Genomic DNA, 16,286 nt, shown 5'->3' on the forward strand with positions numbered 1-16,286 from the left:
CACACAAAAGTCCAGCACATAGATGTACCGTGACTTACTCACCATCACTCAGTTGTTGGTTCTGCCGCCCTTCATCCTCTCTTTCTCACATTTCTTGGGTATAATTGTGTTGTGCAGTGCTAAGTCGCCTTAGCCATGTCTGACTCTTTGTGACCTCTTGGACCATGGCCCACTAAGCCCCCCATCCACGGGATTCTCCAGGCAAGAATACTGGAGTGGGTCTTCCTGACCCAGGGATCGACCCATGTCCCTTACATCTCCTGCAATGGCAGGTGGGTTATCACTAGGGCCACCTGGGAAGCCCATGAAATTAAAAGTCTTTGAATGTATACAGTTTGCTTTCTGAGTTAAAAAAAATGTGCTCTGGCTCTTACGCTAATTATCTGGGTGAACTTGGTCAAGTTACTTTAGCTCTCTGGACTCTACCTTCTCTATCTATAAAAACAAACAAATGAAAAACTAGATAGTTTAGAACAGAGTTGGTTCACACACACACATTATGGTTGAAGACACCCTTGTAGTTCTCTTCAAGGGTTGCAGTTGGGGACAGTAGAGACTGGAGGATGGAACTGCTGGCCAGCAACCCTCCTTTCAACTAGAATCACTCTGACTTATCTATCACATATGTCACTTTTACATAAGCTTTCCAAGAAGAACAGACTCCAAAACAAAAATATGTCCAAATCATTGGTCTAGTGGTTTATAAAAAAAGGTAAGAGATAACAGCCACAAACATTCACTAATGGCCAAGCACTTTCTATACCTGCCTCCTGTGCAATTTTGCACATTCTCTCTCAAGATGTGGAAACTGAGGTCTAGAAAAGGTAAGTAATTGGCCTGAAGTCACACAGCTATTAAGCGACAGAACCCAGGTGTTCTTGTTTCAGATCCCATGTTCCTAACAACTCTTCTATCCTGTTTTCCCAGGAAAACAATAACCTCAGTAACCTCCTCTGGTTCTCTCCAGTCTTATGAGCCAAGGAGCCAATAAATTATCATGAGATCTATAAGATAATCATACTTTAGAGGCCATCTTGATAAAGAGAATACAAAGTAGAGAAGTATTAAGATCTCACACTGTCTCCTGCATGGACTCACTGGCCTTCAAGAAGGTTGGCCCTGATGAGCCTTTTGAAGGAACAGGCAGGATGACTTTGGATGAAGACACCTTATCCTTCTAGATAAAATGAGAAGACTGAGAAGACTTGAGAGGTCCTTCCTAAATACAACATTTAGAATTAGATTTAATTTTTTAATTTTTAAATTAAATACTAAATTTGCTATAGTCTCATGAATTTCTCCCAGGCATTGCTTTCTCCTGTATCTTGAGATATCTAGGCTCTCCCATGGTGGACCCATATTTGAAACTTAAAAGCAAAATTAACTTATAAGCACTTCCTTAAAGATTAAATTCTAAAACCAGTGAGATGAGTATAAGTAAGAGAACTTACAAATGCTATCAGTTACTAAGGGATGTTCACATATCAGGGAATATACGCTTTAAAAATTCTCACTGATCAGCTCAAGGAACTTAGTCAAACATCAAAGCAGACCTCATGATGTAAAAGGAAAACACTCTAGGTTAGCCAAGAAGCTACATTAGGGACAGGACACACATATGTGCACATTAAAGATTTACACGAAGATCAAAATACCTTTCACAACCGAACTTTCTGTGCTATTAACTTCTGCTACCGAGAGTCACTACAATTAACCTGGTTCAAACTGATTAAAAGGAAGGCTCCTATAATTCATGTTGTAATGCCTTCATTAAGATGTGAGAAGGGAAAATACCCTGAAGTCTAAGAACCTGTGGCTGTAATATGAAAAGAAAATTCTCCTTATTCTAAACATACCGTTTTAAGAATCTCAACATTCAATACTTGGTAGAGAACTGAAAACATAATTTCTCTAACAGCATCAAGAAACATGCTGCTTCATAGTGATTATTTTTCTGGGAATATGAAATGGTTTTAACTCTAAAATTTCAGATTCAAGTTGTTTTTATAAATAATCTGAGTATCACTTCTACTTGAAATACAATCAGAGAAAAAACTAAAGGGTCTGAAAAAAAAAATCCATCAGTCAAATGGAAACGGGTCAAAGGACTAGAAAGAATTATTAAGTCTCCATTCCAATAGTTGGCCAGTTCACCAAGTGCAAGGCCATGCACAAAACAGAATTAAACTGAGCCTCTGGGAAAGGAAAATTTTAGGTAGAAAATAATTATTCCTTAGAAAAGGACATTTGGTTTAGTTCTATTACAGGAAACAGCACATGAAGAAGACTTTCATTATAAGATGTTTTGTTTGTTTACCCTATCCCTTAACAGTGTAACATTTCTGGTTTTTCCACTGGTGTATTCTGATTGGAAGTCAAGAAGCGTCCTTAATCAGTGCAACAACATGTCTCTAAGGCTCACACTTAGGAGGTCTGAACATTCAGTCACATTGGCCTTCTACAAATAATGGGCATCATTCACTCAGGTTATTTCTCCAAGGCTGCTCTTACAGAATAAATTGCTGACTCCATCAAAGTTCTCCAGGTTGGCAGCTGGGTGAGGTAGCTCAGGTTATTCATTAAGCAGGTTTTCCTTGCAAGTGTTTACCAAGCAGACCTCCTACTCTTAAGCTTACTTATCCAAGAATTCAAGCAGAATGAATCTGTTCAGTTTATGAATCATAATGTTGGGAAAGTCTCGGCTTTCTTTAAAAAATGTGTGAATATAGGAAAACACCTTGAGCAGTTTAGATATTCATTTTCACATTTGCTGACTGAGAGATAGGGGAGAGTTGGTGGGGAAAGGGGGAGAGTCTTGAGTTTTATAGGGTGCCCTCCCTGTCCTATCTGCCTATACAGACTTCACTCACCATCAAGGCACAATCCCACTTCCTCCAAAAAAAAAAAAAAAATCAACAGTGATTTCCTCCTCCTTTCCACACCCCAGTCTTAGGGATGGTAACATTCATGTGGCAGTTTAATCAGATTATCACCTCATATAATTATTTGATTTGTCGGCATCTTGGGTGCCGGACTGTGTCATAAACTGTTCAAAGGCAATATACTGAATCACAGCTGTGGCTTTCCCCCACATAGTTCCCAGCACACTACCATGCACAGAAGGTACTCAATAAATATTTGAAAAATCAATAAACTTAACAGCACAGTGGTCACAGTCAGCTGTTGAACTTGATCCTTCTAATGTGTCCTTTCATTTGTCAAACAGCCTCCCAGTAAAAACACTGATCTTTCTTCATGTCAATAACTGAAAAATACTTTTCGATCTGGGAGCAAAAATATCACCAAACTTCCTAACATCATAAAAGGGAAGAAACAACCAAGATACTTGTATTAGAGATTATTATTTTTTAAGCTTTAGGCCAATAATGCACTAAGTTCCATAAAAGGTTCTGTGAATTCTTGTAAACGCACACAGGTCAAAGCTACTGGGTGTACTGTACACACTAGAGTTTGCTCCCTGTTTTCAAATTCACCACATTTGCATTTTAAGAATGTTCCACCCAGGAATGCTGGTGTATATTTTGAATAAAGAATAGAATGAGCTCCAGTCAAGCCACGTGGTTGTCTATTAGTTACGTAAATACTGAATCTTTTACATTCATTGAACTTACAAGCCTTTTATTAATAGGAATTATTAATAACAACCGACTAGGGTCCTGAACGGGCCATCTTCTTAAACCTTAATTGTGTCAATTACTCCTTCACCATCTCAATTTCACCACCCAGGAGAAAATTCAATGCACAGGCAGTTCCTCCACGAATGCAAAGACTCCGAGCCCCTCAAGAGCAGCTGGGCTGGCCCAGCCCAACTCTTAAGCTTACTTTTCCAAGAATTCAAATAGAATGAGTCTGTTCAGTTTATGATGATAATGTAGCAAGTAACCCCGCAGTTACTTACAGGGTCACTTTGGTGGTCACCGTCGACCTGCCCACACCGAAGTGGTTCCTGGGCTTCAAGCCCTCGGAGGCGTCAGAACCTCCAGCCAATCTGCCCAAGTCTCTGCTTCGACCTCCGTCTCCCCGGCCGTCCAAGAGGTGGGGGAGCGGCCCCCTCTTGTGCTCGGGCTTGATCTCAGGCAGTAGCGAGCTGCTCTTAACCGTGAGCTCCCGGGGGATGACCCGGGCCGCCTCCTCCCCGCTTTCCTTGGCGGCCGGGCTGGGGCCGGGGTCTGGCGCCTTCTTGAGAGGGGAGTCCTTGGCCGGAGCCCGCGGGCCACCGGCGGGCGAGGTGGGCACGGCCTCGGGTAAGCGGCTCCGGCCCCTCCTCTTGGTGGGGGACGAGGTGGGCGGCGGCTGTTTGCTTCGCTCCGGCTCCCCTCGGAGCTGCCCTTTGGGGCTGGGGCTGGGCTTGGACTCGAGGCCGGCAGCGGAGGCAACGCCCCCATTGGGGGCCGCCTGCGGAGATTTCACTTTCTTTTCTGCACAGCCGTTCTCGGCAGCCGCGTCTGGCGCCACCTCGTCCTCGAACACCGTGTCGTCCCGGGGCGCACAGTCGGGCAGCGGTGGGTCAGCGCCGGGGGAGTCGGTGGATCTCTGCGACCGCCTCCGTCTCCCAGACCTGCGGCCGCTCGACCTCTTTTCCATGTCGTCGCAATCGCCGCAATCTTCCGCCCCGGGGCTGATCACGACTGGCTCGCCGACCTGTGCCACCTCGGTCTTACTCAAGTAGATGTCCAGAGTCAGCACTTTTGCTGGGTGGGCGCGCTCGCGGGGCCGGCAGTCTTGCCCCGGGGACTCGGCTTTGCCATTGACTGGTGCTGAGCCCGCCCGGTTCTCCGAACCCTCGGCGGGAGGGTCGCCGGGCGAAGCCGAAGAGTCCTCCGGGACTTGGCTCAGCACGCCCTGGGGCTCCGGAGAGCCTCCGTGGACACACACGAGGTGGGGCCCTTTGGCGGTATGCTCCCCAGCGGGCGAGCCCCGCACGCCCCTCGATCCCTGGGTGGGCTCCTGCTCGCTGCCAGCGCCGGGCGAAGCGTCCTCCCCCGGACTGCGGATGAGCGCCTCTGCGCTCTCCCGCCTGGAGGAGTTCTCTAATGAGGAACGCAGCTGCTTGGCAGTGGCGGTGGCATCTGGGAAGGTCTCTCGCTCTGCCTCCAGAGGTTCTAATTGGGGTGAATCACTTTCACAGCCCTGCTGCACAGCCGCCGCTGCATGGCTGCCCCGGCCAGGTGATCGCGTGGCGTCCGGGGGGGCTGCCTGCATGCAGCCCTCGGGGTGTTCACCCTCCAGCTCCTGGCACTTCTCCTGTGGGGAGCCCTCCTCGCACACGTCTGTCGGCCTTGGTTGGCCGCCCAGAGGTTGACTCTTCTCAGTCTCCCTTTCTGGGAGTTTGGAAGAGGTTACTTCTTTGGGAGAGCCTGGTTTGGCATTTGAGCTGGTGGGACTCTCTAACCCATTTCTGCTGTTCCTTCTCCTTCCGGCCGTGAACAGAGTGCCAAGTTTCCCCAAAACTGGCTTCCTTTTGTTCTCTTCTGGTGGTTGTGCTCTGGACTGAAAAATAAAAGGGGATGGGAGACACAGATGTGAGAATCCTGCTTTTCCTATTAGTATTAATAGTAAGTACATTATGGAACTACAAGCCAAAATAGGCTTGAGTTTCTAATTGAAAGCGAGAGTTACATTTTCGCATTCATTCCAACAAAATAATTTTTTTTCACTTTTTGAATTTTTCTCAAACACTATTTCTGCTCGGTGCTACCGAAGAGTAACATTTCCTTTATCTATAGAAGGAAAATCATGAGAGAAAATTCGGAACGTCCAAATAATCACACATGCAAAATAAATAACTCTCAGTTCTGTTTTGCTTTATACCTCAGTTAGTCACTCAGTAGTGTCCGAGTCTTTGCAATCCCTTGCACTATAGCCCACCAGGCTCCTCTGTCCATGGGATTCTCCAGGCAAGAATACTGGAGTGGGTAGCCATTCCCTTCTCCAGGGGATCTTCCTGACCCAGGGGTTGAACCTGGGTCTCCTGAATTGCAGGCAGATTCTTTACTGTCTGAGCCACCAGGAAATCCCATAAAGATGTAATTCCAAACAGCCATGTCTGCCTATAGGGCAGCAGTAAACATGCTAAAGTATGTTAAAGTGGAATTCCCCACCCCCCTCCCCCCAAATACCTCCACTTCTTTCTTTAGGCAGGAAGAAGAACAAGGAAAAACAGTCTTCTCTTCCAGAACAGAAAGAAGCCACTTTGGGTTCAACTGAAAAACCTTAAGAAATCGAGTTCAAGTACGTGGGTGTGCCCCCAGCCAAGTCGGAGGTTCTCAACTGGCCAGGCCGTGCCCGTCCAATGGGAGAAGCAGGTGGACATTCAAACATCTGCTGGTCCCCAGGGAACACAGCTGGCCACTGCCCAGCTCACCCAAGAGGCTGTTGCCCGTGGGGTGTTCCTGGGTGTCAATATGGGGGCAGGTGCTGGAGGGAGGGCAAAGGTGCAGGGTGACCACGTTGTAGGTCCCCCGCCATGCGTCACGGAGGACAGAAGAGCGCAGGACTCTCCCACGCTGACCTCGGCCAGGGATCGATTCCTCAGCAACCCAATGGGCTCGGGGTCCGACCTATCCATGGGAAGGGAACCACCTCCCCTCCCACAGCCCCCACCACCTGCGAGAGCCGCCCAGTGCCCGTGCCCATAAAGGGGAAAACCCGTTCCTATTCCATAGCCTGGGGCAAAACGGCCGGCGCCGGCACTGGAGCGGGAAGCCAGGAGCCCGCTCAGAACAAATCAATAAAAGCAAATCCGCCAATGGGCGCCCAGCGAGCGCAGAGCTGGTAGCCAAGGGGCCGGGCAGGCAGGAAGAGGAGGCCCGCCTGCGGGACGGAGGGAGGGAGCTCAAGCGGGAACCCAGCCTGGCTCCCAGCGGAGGGAAGTCTATTCCTGGTGACAAGCCCACTGAAACCCAACCCCACACACGTCTGGCTACAACAGATTTAATATTAAGATTACCTCTTTCACCTGAAACCCAGGAGCTAGCTTGACCCCCACCTTTCCAGAAAGGTGAACACACAGGGCAGTTTTTACATATTGACTGTTTACAAGAGAGGTTCCTGAATCACTCTTTAAAGCTTGCTCCATTTCATTTGAAGTATATGCAGCCAGTGGACTTTGGAGATGGTGGTAAACAAAAAAGACTAAGATAAAGCATGGAATTAACAGGGTCCACAAGCACTTACTGAGACAGCCCTGTTACTATATGCTGTGCTGTGCTTAGTCACTCATTCGTGTCCGACTCTTTGTGACCCCATAGACTATAGCCTGCCAGGCTCCTCTAGAATACTGGAGTGGGTTCCCATTCCCTTCTCTAGGGGATCTTCCCCACTCAGGGATCAAACCCAGGTCTCCTGCATTGCAGACAGATTCTTTACTGAGATACCAGGGAAGCCCCCTGTTACAGTAACATCATATAATTCTGTAACGGCAATGTGAGGTGCTTGTTACCCTACAGCCGAAAGGAGGAAAGGGAAAGATCCAAGCTGAGAGACTTCAAGTATATTACGTGTGGGGGCAATATCAGGATTCAAGCCCAGGTCCTCATCTTCCAACCCCACCTCCCTCAACCCCACCCTACAGGATGGTGCAATGGGCACCCCTGAGCCAGAGTTAGCCCAAGAGAGTAGACTGCAGACCACACTTCCGACAGGAGCTCATGAGGAAGTTTTACTGAATCAGATTTACTGACAAACTCCAGAGGTGATTCTTCAGGCTGGAGAAGCAACTGGTGGGAACTTTGGAACTAAACAGCTACAGTGTGAGGAGATGGACAATGGAATGTTGTGACCACAGAGAGATTTTGTTACTGAGTTGATATGCTTTTAAAATCTAGCCAAATTGATTAATAATTCAGTTATTCAGTGGTTATATAAACAACATAGGAAGAATTCACAGTGTAATTTAAGGGGGAAAAAAAAGTTAAAATATTCATTTCTTAAGGAATATGTTTGGACTCTTTCACTATGTGTCAAAGGTATTACATGATTTTTAAACATAATAAATCCTTATGTGCTAGACTTGCTAAGTGATTTATATAGATTCTTATCAGAGACTGTCCTTAAGATAGGTGGTGTTTTTATGCTCATTTGCCAATCTTTCTTATCCCTGCTTAAGGTCCCACAGTTAGTAGTCTTTTTAACTCTGGAAATGGAGCTCGTTGTCTCTGGTGCCTGGACAGGCCTTTAAACATATCCTATGGACTTCCCTGATAGCTCAGTTGGTAAAGAATCCGCCCACAATGCAAGAGACCCTAGTTCGATTCCTGGGTTGGGAAGATCCGCTGGAGAAGGGATAGGCTACCCACCCCAGTATTCTGGCCTGGAGAATCCTCATGGACAGAGGAGCCTGGTGGGCTACAGTCCATGGGGTTGAAAAGAGTTGGACAGGATTGAGCAACTAAGCATAGCACAAAGAAGTAGCCAGGAATAGGTTTGAGTCTTATTGGCTTAATTCTAGCCCATGTCCAAAGAAAACTATTGTACAAATTATTCTGTCCTGCCAATGATGTTGCAATCAATCCATTTTTTCCCATACAGCTGAAAGATGTCTGATCAGCAGTCTTCTCTGCTCAGTACATTTTTTTTTTCATTTTTGACTAATAACTGCTTTTTACAAAATCAATTGTTTTTTGTAACTTGGTCTCATCAACTACTCAACGCCTCCTTCCCCCAGAGGAGCAGCCAGTTTGTCAACTGTCAAGCTGCTCTGTTTATTGAATTTACTTGAATTCCAAACTTTTGACATGGATGTTCACAATAGCTTCATTCATAATAATAAACTGAAAAATAACTTAAATGTCTATCAGCTAGTGAAAGGATAAACTAATTGTGGCACACCTGGACACAGAATGCTACTCAGCAATAAAAGGGATCGAACTTTAAAAACATGTAATGACATGGATGAATCTCATTAGCATTATGCTTACTGGAAGAGGCCAACTGCTGCTGCTAAATCGTTTCAGTCGTGTCCGACTCTGTGCGACCCCAAAGACAGCAGCCCACCAGGCTCCCCCGTCCCTGGGATTCTCCAGGCAAGAACACTGGAGTGGGTTGCCATTTCCTCCTCCAATGCATAAAAGTGAAAAGTGAAAGTGAAGTTGCTCAGTCGTGTCTGACTCTTCACGACCCCATGGACTGCAGCCTACCAGGCTCCTCCATCCCTGGGATTTTCCAGGCAAGAGTACTGGAGTGGGGTGCCATCGCCTTCTCAAAAGGTATAGAATGGTTCCACTTACATAACATTCTAGGCAACGTCTAGGCAAATCCAATCTATAATCATAGAAAGTACCAATGAATCAAAGGTTGTCTGAGGGTGGGGTGGGCAAGGAGGTGTGACTGGAAACAGGCACAAAGGAACTCTCAGGGATAAGGGCAGTGTTCTATATCTTGACTGTGGTGATGGTTACACATGTGCACATATCTTTCAAAACTCAAACTGTAGACTTTAAATGGTAAAATTTTCATATGTAAATTATCTTAATGAAGTTGACTTAAAAATGAAGCCTTTTCCCTGGGAAGTAAAGAGCAGAAACACGGTCCATCTGGCTCAGGTGCACATTTCATAGTTCTTAATCAATGGGGGCTTCGAGTTGTTTCAAAAGCTACTTCTTTATTTGCAGGGGAATGCTGTCTTCCCCTGAGGGGCCCTGCCTCTCTAGCATCAGATCTCTATGCAGGATCTTTTGAGAAGAGTGCAGAGTGAATCATTCCTCCTAAGTTCACAGTTATATCTTTGAGGAACAAACACCTCTTCTTAAAACAGGACACATGTTTCTTTTCAGCCAGGGGTGATTTCACCCCAGTGTTCATGGAGAAAGAATGAGTATAGTAGATAGAAGACAAAATGAGATGTTCTGGGAATTATCTAGAGAGTATAAAGGACAGAAATGGTCTGGACCTAACAGAAGCAGAAGATATTAAGAAGAGGTGGCAAGAATACACAGAAGAAATGTACAAAAAAGATCTTCACGACCAAGATAATCATGATGATGTGATCACTAATCTAGAGCCAGACATCTTGGAATGTGAAGTCAAGTGGGCCTTAGAAAGCATCACTACGAACAAAGCTAGTGGAGGTGATGGAATTCTAGTTGAGCTGTTTCAAATCCTGAAAGATAATGCTGTGAAAGTGCTACACTCAATATGCCAGCAAATTTGGGAAACTCAGCAGTGGCCACAGGACTGGAAAAGGGCAGTTTTCATTCCAATTCCAAAGAAAGGCAATGCCAAAGAATGCTCAAACTACCGCACAATTGCACTCATCTCACACGCTAGTAAAGTAATGCTCAAAATTCTCCAAGCCAGGCTTCAGCAATACGTGAACCGCAAACTCCCTGATGTTCAAGCTGGTTTTAGAAAAGGCAGAGGAACCAGAGATCAAATTGCCAACATCCACTGGATCATGGAAAAAGCAAGAGAGTTCCAGAAAAACATCTATTTCTGCTTTATTGACTATGCCAAATCCTTTGACTGTGTGGATCACAATAAACTGTGGAAAATTCTGAAAGAGATGGGAATACCAGAACACCTGACCTGCCTCTTGAGAAATCTGTATGCAGGTCAGGAAGCAACAGTTAGAACTGGACATGGAACAACAGACTGGTTCCAAATAGGAAAAGGAGTACATCAAGGCTGTATATTGTCACCCTGCTTATTTAACTTATAGGCAGAGTACATCATTGAGAAACGCTGGGTTGGAAGAAACACAAGCTGGAATCAAGATTGCCGGGAGAAATATCAATAACCTCAGATATGCAGATGACACCACCCTTATGGCAGAAAGTGAAGAGGAGCTAAAAAGCCTCTTGATGAAAGTGAAAGAGGAGAGTGAAAAAGTTGGCTTAAAGCTCAACATTCAGAAAACGAAGATCATGGCATCTGGTCCCATCACTTCATGGCAAACAGATGGGGAAACAGTAAAAACAGTGTCAAACTTTATTTTTTTTAGACTCCAAAATAACTGCAGATGGTGACTGCAGCCATGAAATTAAAAGACGCTTACTCCTTCGGAGAAAAGTTATGACCAACCTAGATAGTATATTCAAAAGCAGAGACATTACTTTGCTGACTAAGGTCCATCTAGTCAAGGCTATGGTTTTTCCTGTGGTCATGTATTGATGTGAGATTTGGACTGTGAAGAAGGCTGAGTGCCAAAGAATTGATGCGTTTGAACTGTGGTGTTGGAGAAGACTCTTGAGAGTCCCTTGGACTGCAAGGAGATCCAACCAGTCCATTCTGAAGGAGATCAACCCTGGGATTTCTTTGGAAGGAATGATGATGAAGCTGAAACTCCAGTACTTTGGCCACCTCATGCAAAGAGTTGACTCATTGGAAAAGACTCTGATGCTGGGAGGGATTGGGGGCAGGAGGAGAAGGGGACAACCGAGGATGAGATGGCTGGATGGCATCACCAACTCGATGGATGTGAGTCTGAATGAACTCCGGGAGTTGGTGATGGACAGGGAGGCCTGACATGCTGCTATTCATTGGGTCGCAAAGAGTCGGACACGACTGAGCAACTGAACTGAACTGAACTGAGTGCCTCCTTAAGTAGGAGCCTTTGCACCTAGAGTCCTAAACCTATAGAATGGGAGGCCAGGGACCCAGCATCTTCTGCCTCGACCTTGATGGTCACCTGCTATGAAGGGAAATGCTTTGTAAAGAGGCCATGGAGTCCACCAGACTCCTTCCTGCTTCCACAGAGCTCTCTTCCTCACTTAGGGTCCTGAGCACTCTCAGACTGTAGCAGAACCTTGAAATCCTGCAACCTCCTTTGGAGAGCTTTAGACTCTGTCCTTTCTGCCCACCTGACTGTGCAGAACATGCACTTGGACTCCTCCTTCCACCCTTGCCCTACTGGGACGAGCTCAGTCCACAAAAGGACAGTGTTAGAAATGGTCCATGGATTGTGTGCTGCGATCTGTTTTAGTGTTCTTGTTGGCAAACATTCAGTTTAGTTCAGCTCAGTCACTCAATCGTGTCCAACTCTTTGTGACCCCATGAATCTCAGCACACAGGCCTCCCTGTCCATCACCAACTCCCGGAGTTTACTCAAACTCACGTCCATCGAGTCAGTGATGCCATCCAGCTATGGCAAACATTACATGTGGCTCATCAGGAGGGGTGTGTATCAGTAAGGAGACTGCAGTGCTGTTCTCTGATTTTCAACCTTCTTGGTATGGCAGCACCTATCATCAGCTGCTGCTGCTAAGTCACTTCAGTCATGTCCAACTCTGCGCGACCCCATAGACAGCAGCCCACCAGGCTCCACCGTCCCTGGGATTCTCCAGGCAAGAACACTGGAGTGGGTTTGCCATTACCTTTTCCAATGCATGAAAGTGAAAAGTGAAAGTGAAGTCACTCAGTCCTGTCTGACTCTTAGCGTCAGCAGCTGCCACTAAATAAAAGCTACATTGTATTGTTATACATAATTTCAGAGATCTCTGTCTCCTCACTGGTGGGGAACCAAAAATCAGGAAATACAGGATACATTGTTAATATGCCAAAATGTTGGGACATTCAAGCCAGATAGTTTGTTGCTTTCTTTCTTTCTTTTTTTTTTTCAGATTAACTTGAAGGCATTGCTTTAAATTTAGAAGTGTTTCACCTGAAATCAAACTCATATCATTAGTGTATTTTTAACTATTATACAGAATGCTGTGGGCAGTTAGCAATTTGAGTCTGAAACTCAGAAGCATTCAGTTTATGGAAAGTTACAATCCCTAGAAATATTACCTAAGTTTTAAATTTTGTAGGGGATAAAAGCTGACACAGACAGAGACAGTAATTTTCTTTGATCTTAGTTACTGGTGCAGAGCGTGCAGTATCTTATCTGCCAGTGCCCAATCCCATGGACAGAGGAGCCTGCCGGACTACAGTCCATGCTCAGCACTGAGCATGCATGCATGCACCTGAAATCATATTTGGAGGTTGAAGAAAAATATGCTGAGCATATTATTTGAAAATGTATCTAATGCATTATACTGTTTGAAAATAAGTCATATATTTCCCACCTTTTCCTTGCCCAGTGGAATAAGCTCCTTTTAAGCAAGAAAAAGATCTATTTGTATTCCCAACACGTAGCACAGGGACTTTCAGGAGAGGTGGACATAAACTATCTGATGCTACTAAAGAATTAGTAACAACACCCTCCCTCCAAAAGGGAGTCACCAACACCCTTTCGACAACTGTAAACATGGTTGGGTCTAAACAAAACAAGAACAGAACGGAAACCTTTTTCTGCATAAGACTCAGTGTGGTCAAGAATGTGCAGCTCTGTTCTGTCCATGGGAGGATTCTGCCCAGTGATGCAGAATGACTGCTGGCACACAAACTTGCATTTCTTCAGGTTTACTGCTGGCTCCCAGCCTGCGTATGACTTGAGAAAGCAGATCAAGATCTTTTTACATGTATTCACATGTGCCTCCTGCTAAAATGTGGTCAGTGATGTGCACAAGTAACTTTTCTGGGGGGAAAACACTGTGATTCCCTATAAGCTCACTTTGTTGATTCTGAAAGATATTTTAGCTCTTTAACTCCAGTTCAGCCATGATGAGGAGTGAATCTAATGGTCATTATTATGAAAGATAAAATTGGCCCTGTCACTTTGATAATATTTTAGGTTCACAGCACATGTGTGTGTATGTGTTTGCATTGGCAAGGAACTTTTTTTCTGCATCGGTTTTGTAAAAACAGCCTTAATCGTGTGGCTTAAAAAATATGGGAATTTAAACCACTTCACCCACCAACTTTTAAATGTAAAAACAAGGGTTAGAAAATTCTGTTCAATAAAAGCAAGATATACTTTTGAACTTTGTAGTCAGTAAAGGACAAAAATGAGGAGTGGGGAAGGGGGAGAAAAAAGAAATAGTCAAAGCTGAATAGAAAATCTGACGTTGAATTAGGTTACAAGACAAAGAATCATGAAGCTCCACTCTGTTCTGAGATGACCTAGATGGGCGGGATGAATGGGAGGGAGGTCCAAGAGGGAGGAGATATGCGTATACATATAACTGATTCATTTCATTGCACAATGGAAAGCATTGTACAACACTGTAAAGCAATCACTCTCCTGGGCGGGGTGGGGGGTAATGATCTGCTCTCCTCTTCATCACTCTACCTTTTTGATAATGCTTGTACTAATATATACGGCCCATTCTAAATAATAGAACACACTCACACAAAATGCAAAGGAAGACATGTTCACATGGTACACCCCGGTCTATTAAACACTGACACTTTTCATTTTATCTTTTAAAATATTTTTTCCACATACTATCAAGTTCCTTCTCTTATAGCATACTAAGTATAATTAAGTTACAGCTTAATAGTTCTAGAGACCAAACTATGGACCCCTGTTACTACATTTGCACTATAACAGTGATTTCTTCCATGGCTGATACGAGTGTAGACTAAGGTTTGCACTAAATGACCCACTGTTTAGACATAAGCAGGGCTCTTTCAAAAAGGCATAGAAAAGTACTGCATTCAGTCTTGATCTATGTACAATTTCATGTGCTACAACCAGCAATACATTGCCCCAGAACTTCAGAGCCTCTCGCTGCTCCCCAGTCTCTTGGGGTGCAGTGCTTGCCTGCCCCTGTGCTGCTTCCAATATTTGTCAGCATCCCAGTGCCCACCCCATATTTGCTGCTCACCACTGTTCTCCTTGGTTTTTCTTTAATGTCTCTGTCCTTTCAACTTCATGTAACACATACTTCTCCACTTACAACCTCAATATATTTGTTTTTTCTAATGATGTCACTTCAAAACAAATGACAATCATATCCTGTTGTATATTAATAGAATTATAGGTATACTATTGTGTAAAAGAATAGGAGCAGACTTTTTTTTAACTTCCAGGTTTAACAGAGTCCTGAAAAAGAGGCATTACTGAATATGAAAGTCATAATTTAGGAAACAGTTGCAAGCTCATTATTCCAAAAGTATTTTCTACCCTTTCAGAGGGTTTGAAGAAGCAAAGAGTTTCTTTTAAAAAGTTACTCCCAGTTCCAGCAAAGAATTGTCTTTAGGTCATTTACTATTTGTCAGAAACAAAATGAAACCTGGTTGTAAAGTCACTGACACATGATTAACGAGAAAGGAAGGTAAGATCTTGAAGTATGTGTGTATTTCACTCATTCATTCCACTAGTAATCATTGAGAATCTGCCTTTTGCCAGATTTTCTTCTTAATCTTAAAGATGCAAACCACAGTCCAAAACATCTAGATAATATTCCTAAGACATGAGTCAGGCTTTTTAAAGTTAGCTCAGTAACTTTTCCCATTTGAACTGATAGTATATTAGCTCAGATGGTAAAGAATCTGCCTGCAGTTCAGGAGACCTGAGTTTGATCCCTGGGTCGAGAAGTTCTCCTGGGGAAGGAAATGGCAACCTACTCCAGTATTCTTGCCTGGAAAATTCCATGGACAGAGGACTCTGGCAGACTATGGTCCACCAGGTCAAAAGAGCTGGACACAACTGAGCAGCTAACAGTTTTACTTTCAAGAAAATAAGATTCCGTTTCCTAGCATATGACTTGTAAAGTGAAAGTCACTCAGTCGTGTCCAACTCTTTGCAACCCCATGGACTGTACCCCATTGATTATATAGTCCATGGAATTCTCCAGGCCAGAATATTGGAGTGGGTAGCCTTTCCCTTCTCCAGGGGATCTTCCCAACCCAGGGATCGAACCCAGGTCTCCCACTTTGCAGGCAGATTCTTTATCAGCTGAGCCACAGGGAAGCCCAGAATATGACTAACATACCACTTTTATGTTCGTACAGACCACACAGAGTATGTTACACCTGTGTGACATGCTTCTGCCTGGACCCTGCAATATAATAGCGGTGGGGCTGGAACTCTCACTTATGATGGAGTACTGGCTGTAGAATCAGGCGCCTGTGTAAACAGTGGGCACTTCTGTTTATGTGCCTTTCTTCACCCTTCTCCTCACCCTCAGGCCTTGGACCATGAGGAATATGGAAACAGACTCCCTTACCCTTTGACTTCGGTAGGTTCGGCCTTTAAAAGGCACTGACAGGAGATCAAAGGGAGGGACTAGAGTGAAGTCCAGCTGTTTTCTTCCCACTTTTCCCTCTCCTGGGTAGGCTCTGGGCTGGGTGTGGTCCAGCCTGACCAAGGTCTCTGTCAGGAACCACCTCTGCAGATACACTCTGTTTTCAGATCCCATGAATTGCTTCCTCCTCTCACCCCTCTAGCCTTGTGATGGAAAGGGTCTCGGTGGTGCTGGCCCAGCAGTGCTTCACCATCC

At 44.9% G+C, this 16,286-nt stretch overlaps 1 protein-coding gene across 1 annotated transcript in view; it reads right to left on the reverse strand.

Annotated features, from left to right (window-relative positions):
* CRYBG1 (crystallin beta-gamma domain containing 1) overlaps nucleotides 1-16,286 on the reverse strand; it is a 226,359-nt gene that overhangs the window by 48,031 nt on the left and 162,042 nt on the right. The window contains exon 3 of the mRNA XM_069598234.1: nucleotides 3,920-5,511. Within this exon, the coding sequence (XP_069454335.1) occupies nucleotides 3,920-5,511 (1,592 nt within the window). The remainder of the gene's footprint in view (nucleotides 1-3,919; nucleotides 5,512-16,286) is intronic.

The sequence above is a fragment of the Ovis canadensis genome, chromosome 8 (assembly GCF_042477335.2).
Source record: "Ovis canadensis isolate MfBH-ARS-UI-01 breed Bighorn chromosome 8, ARS-UI_OviCan_v2, whole genome shotgun sequence".
NCBI classification, from domain to species: domain Eukaryota; kingdom Metazoa; phylum Chordata; class Mammalia; order Artiodactyla; family Bovidae; genus Ovis; species Ovis canadensis.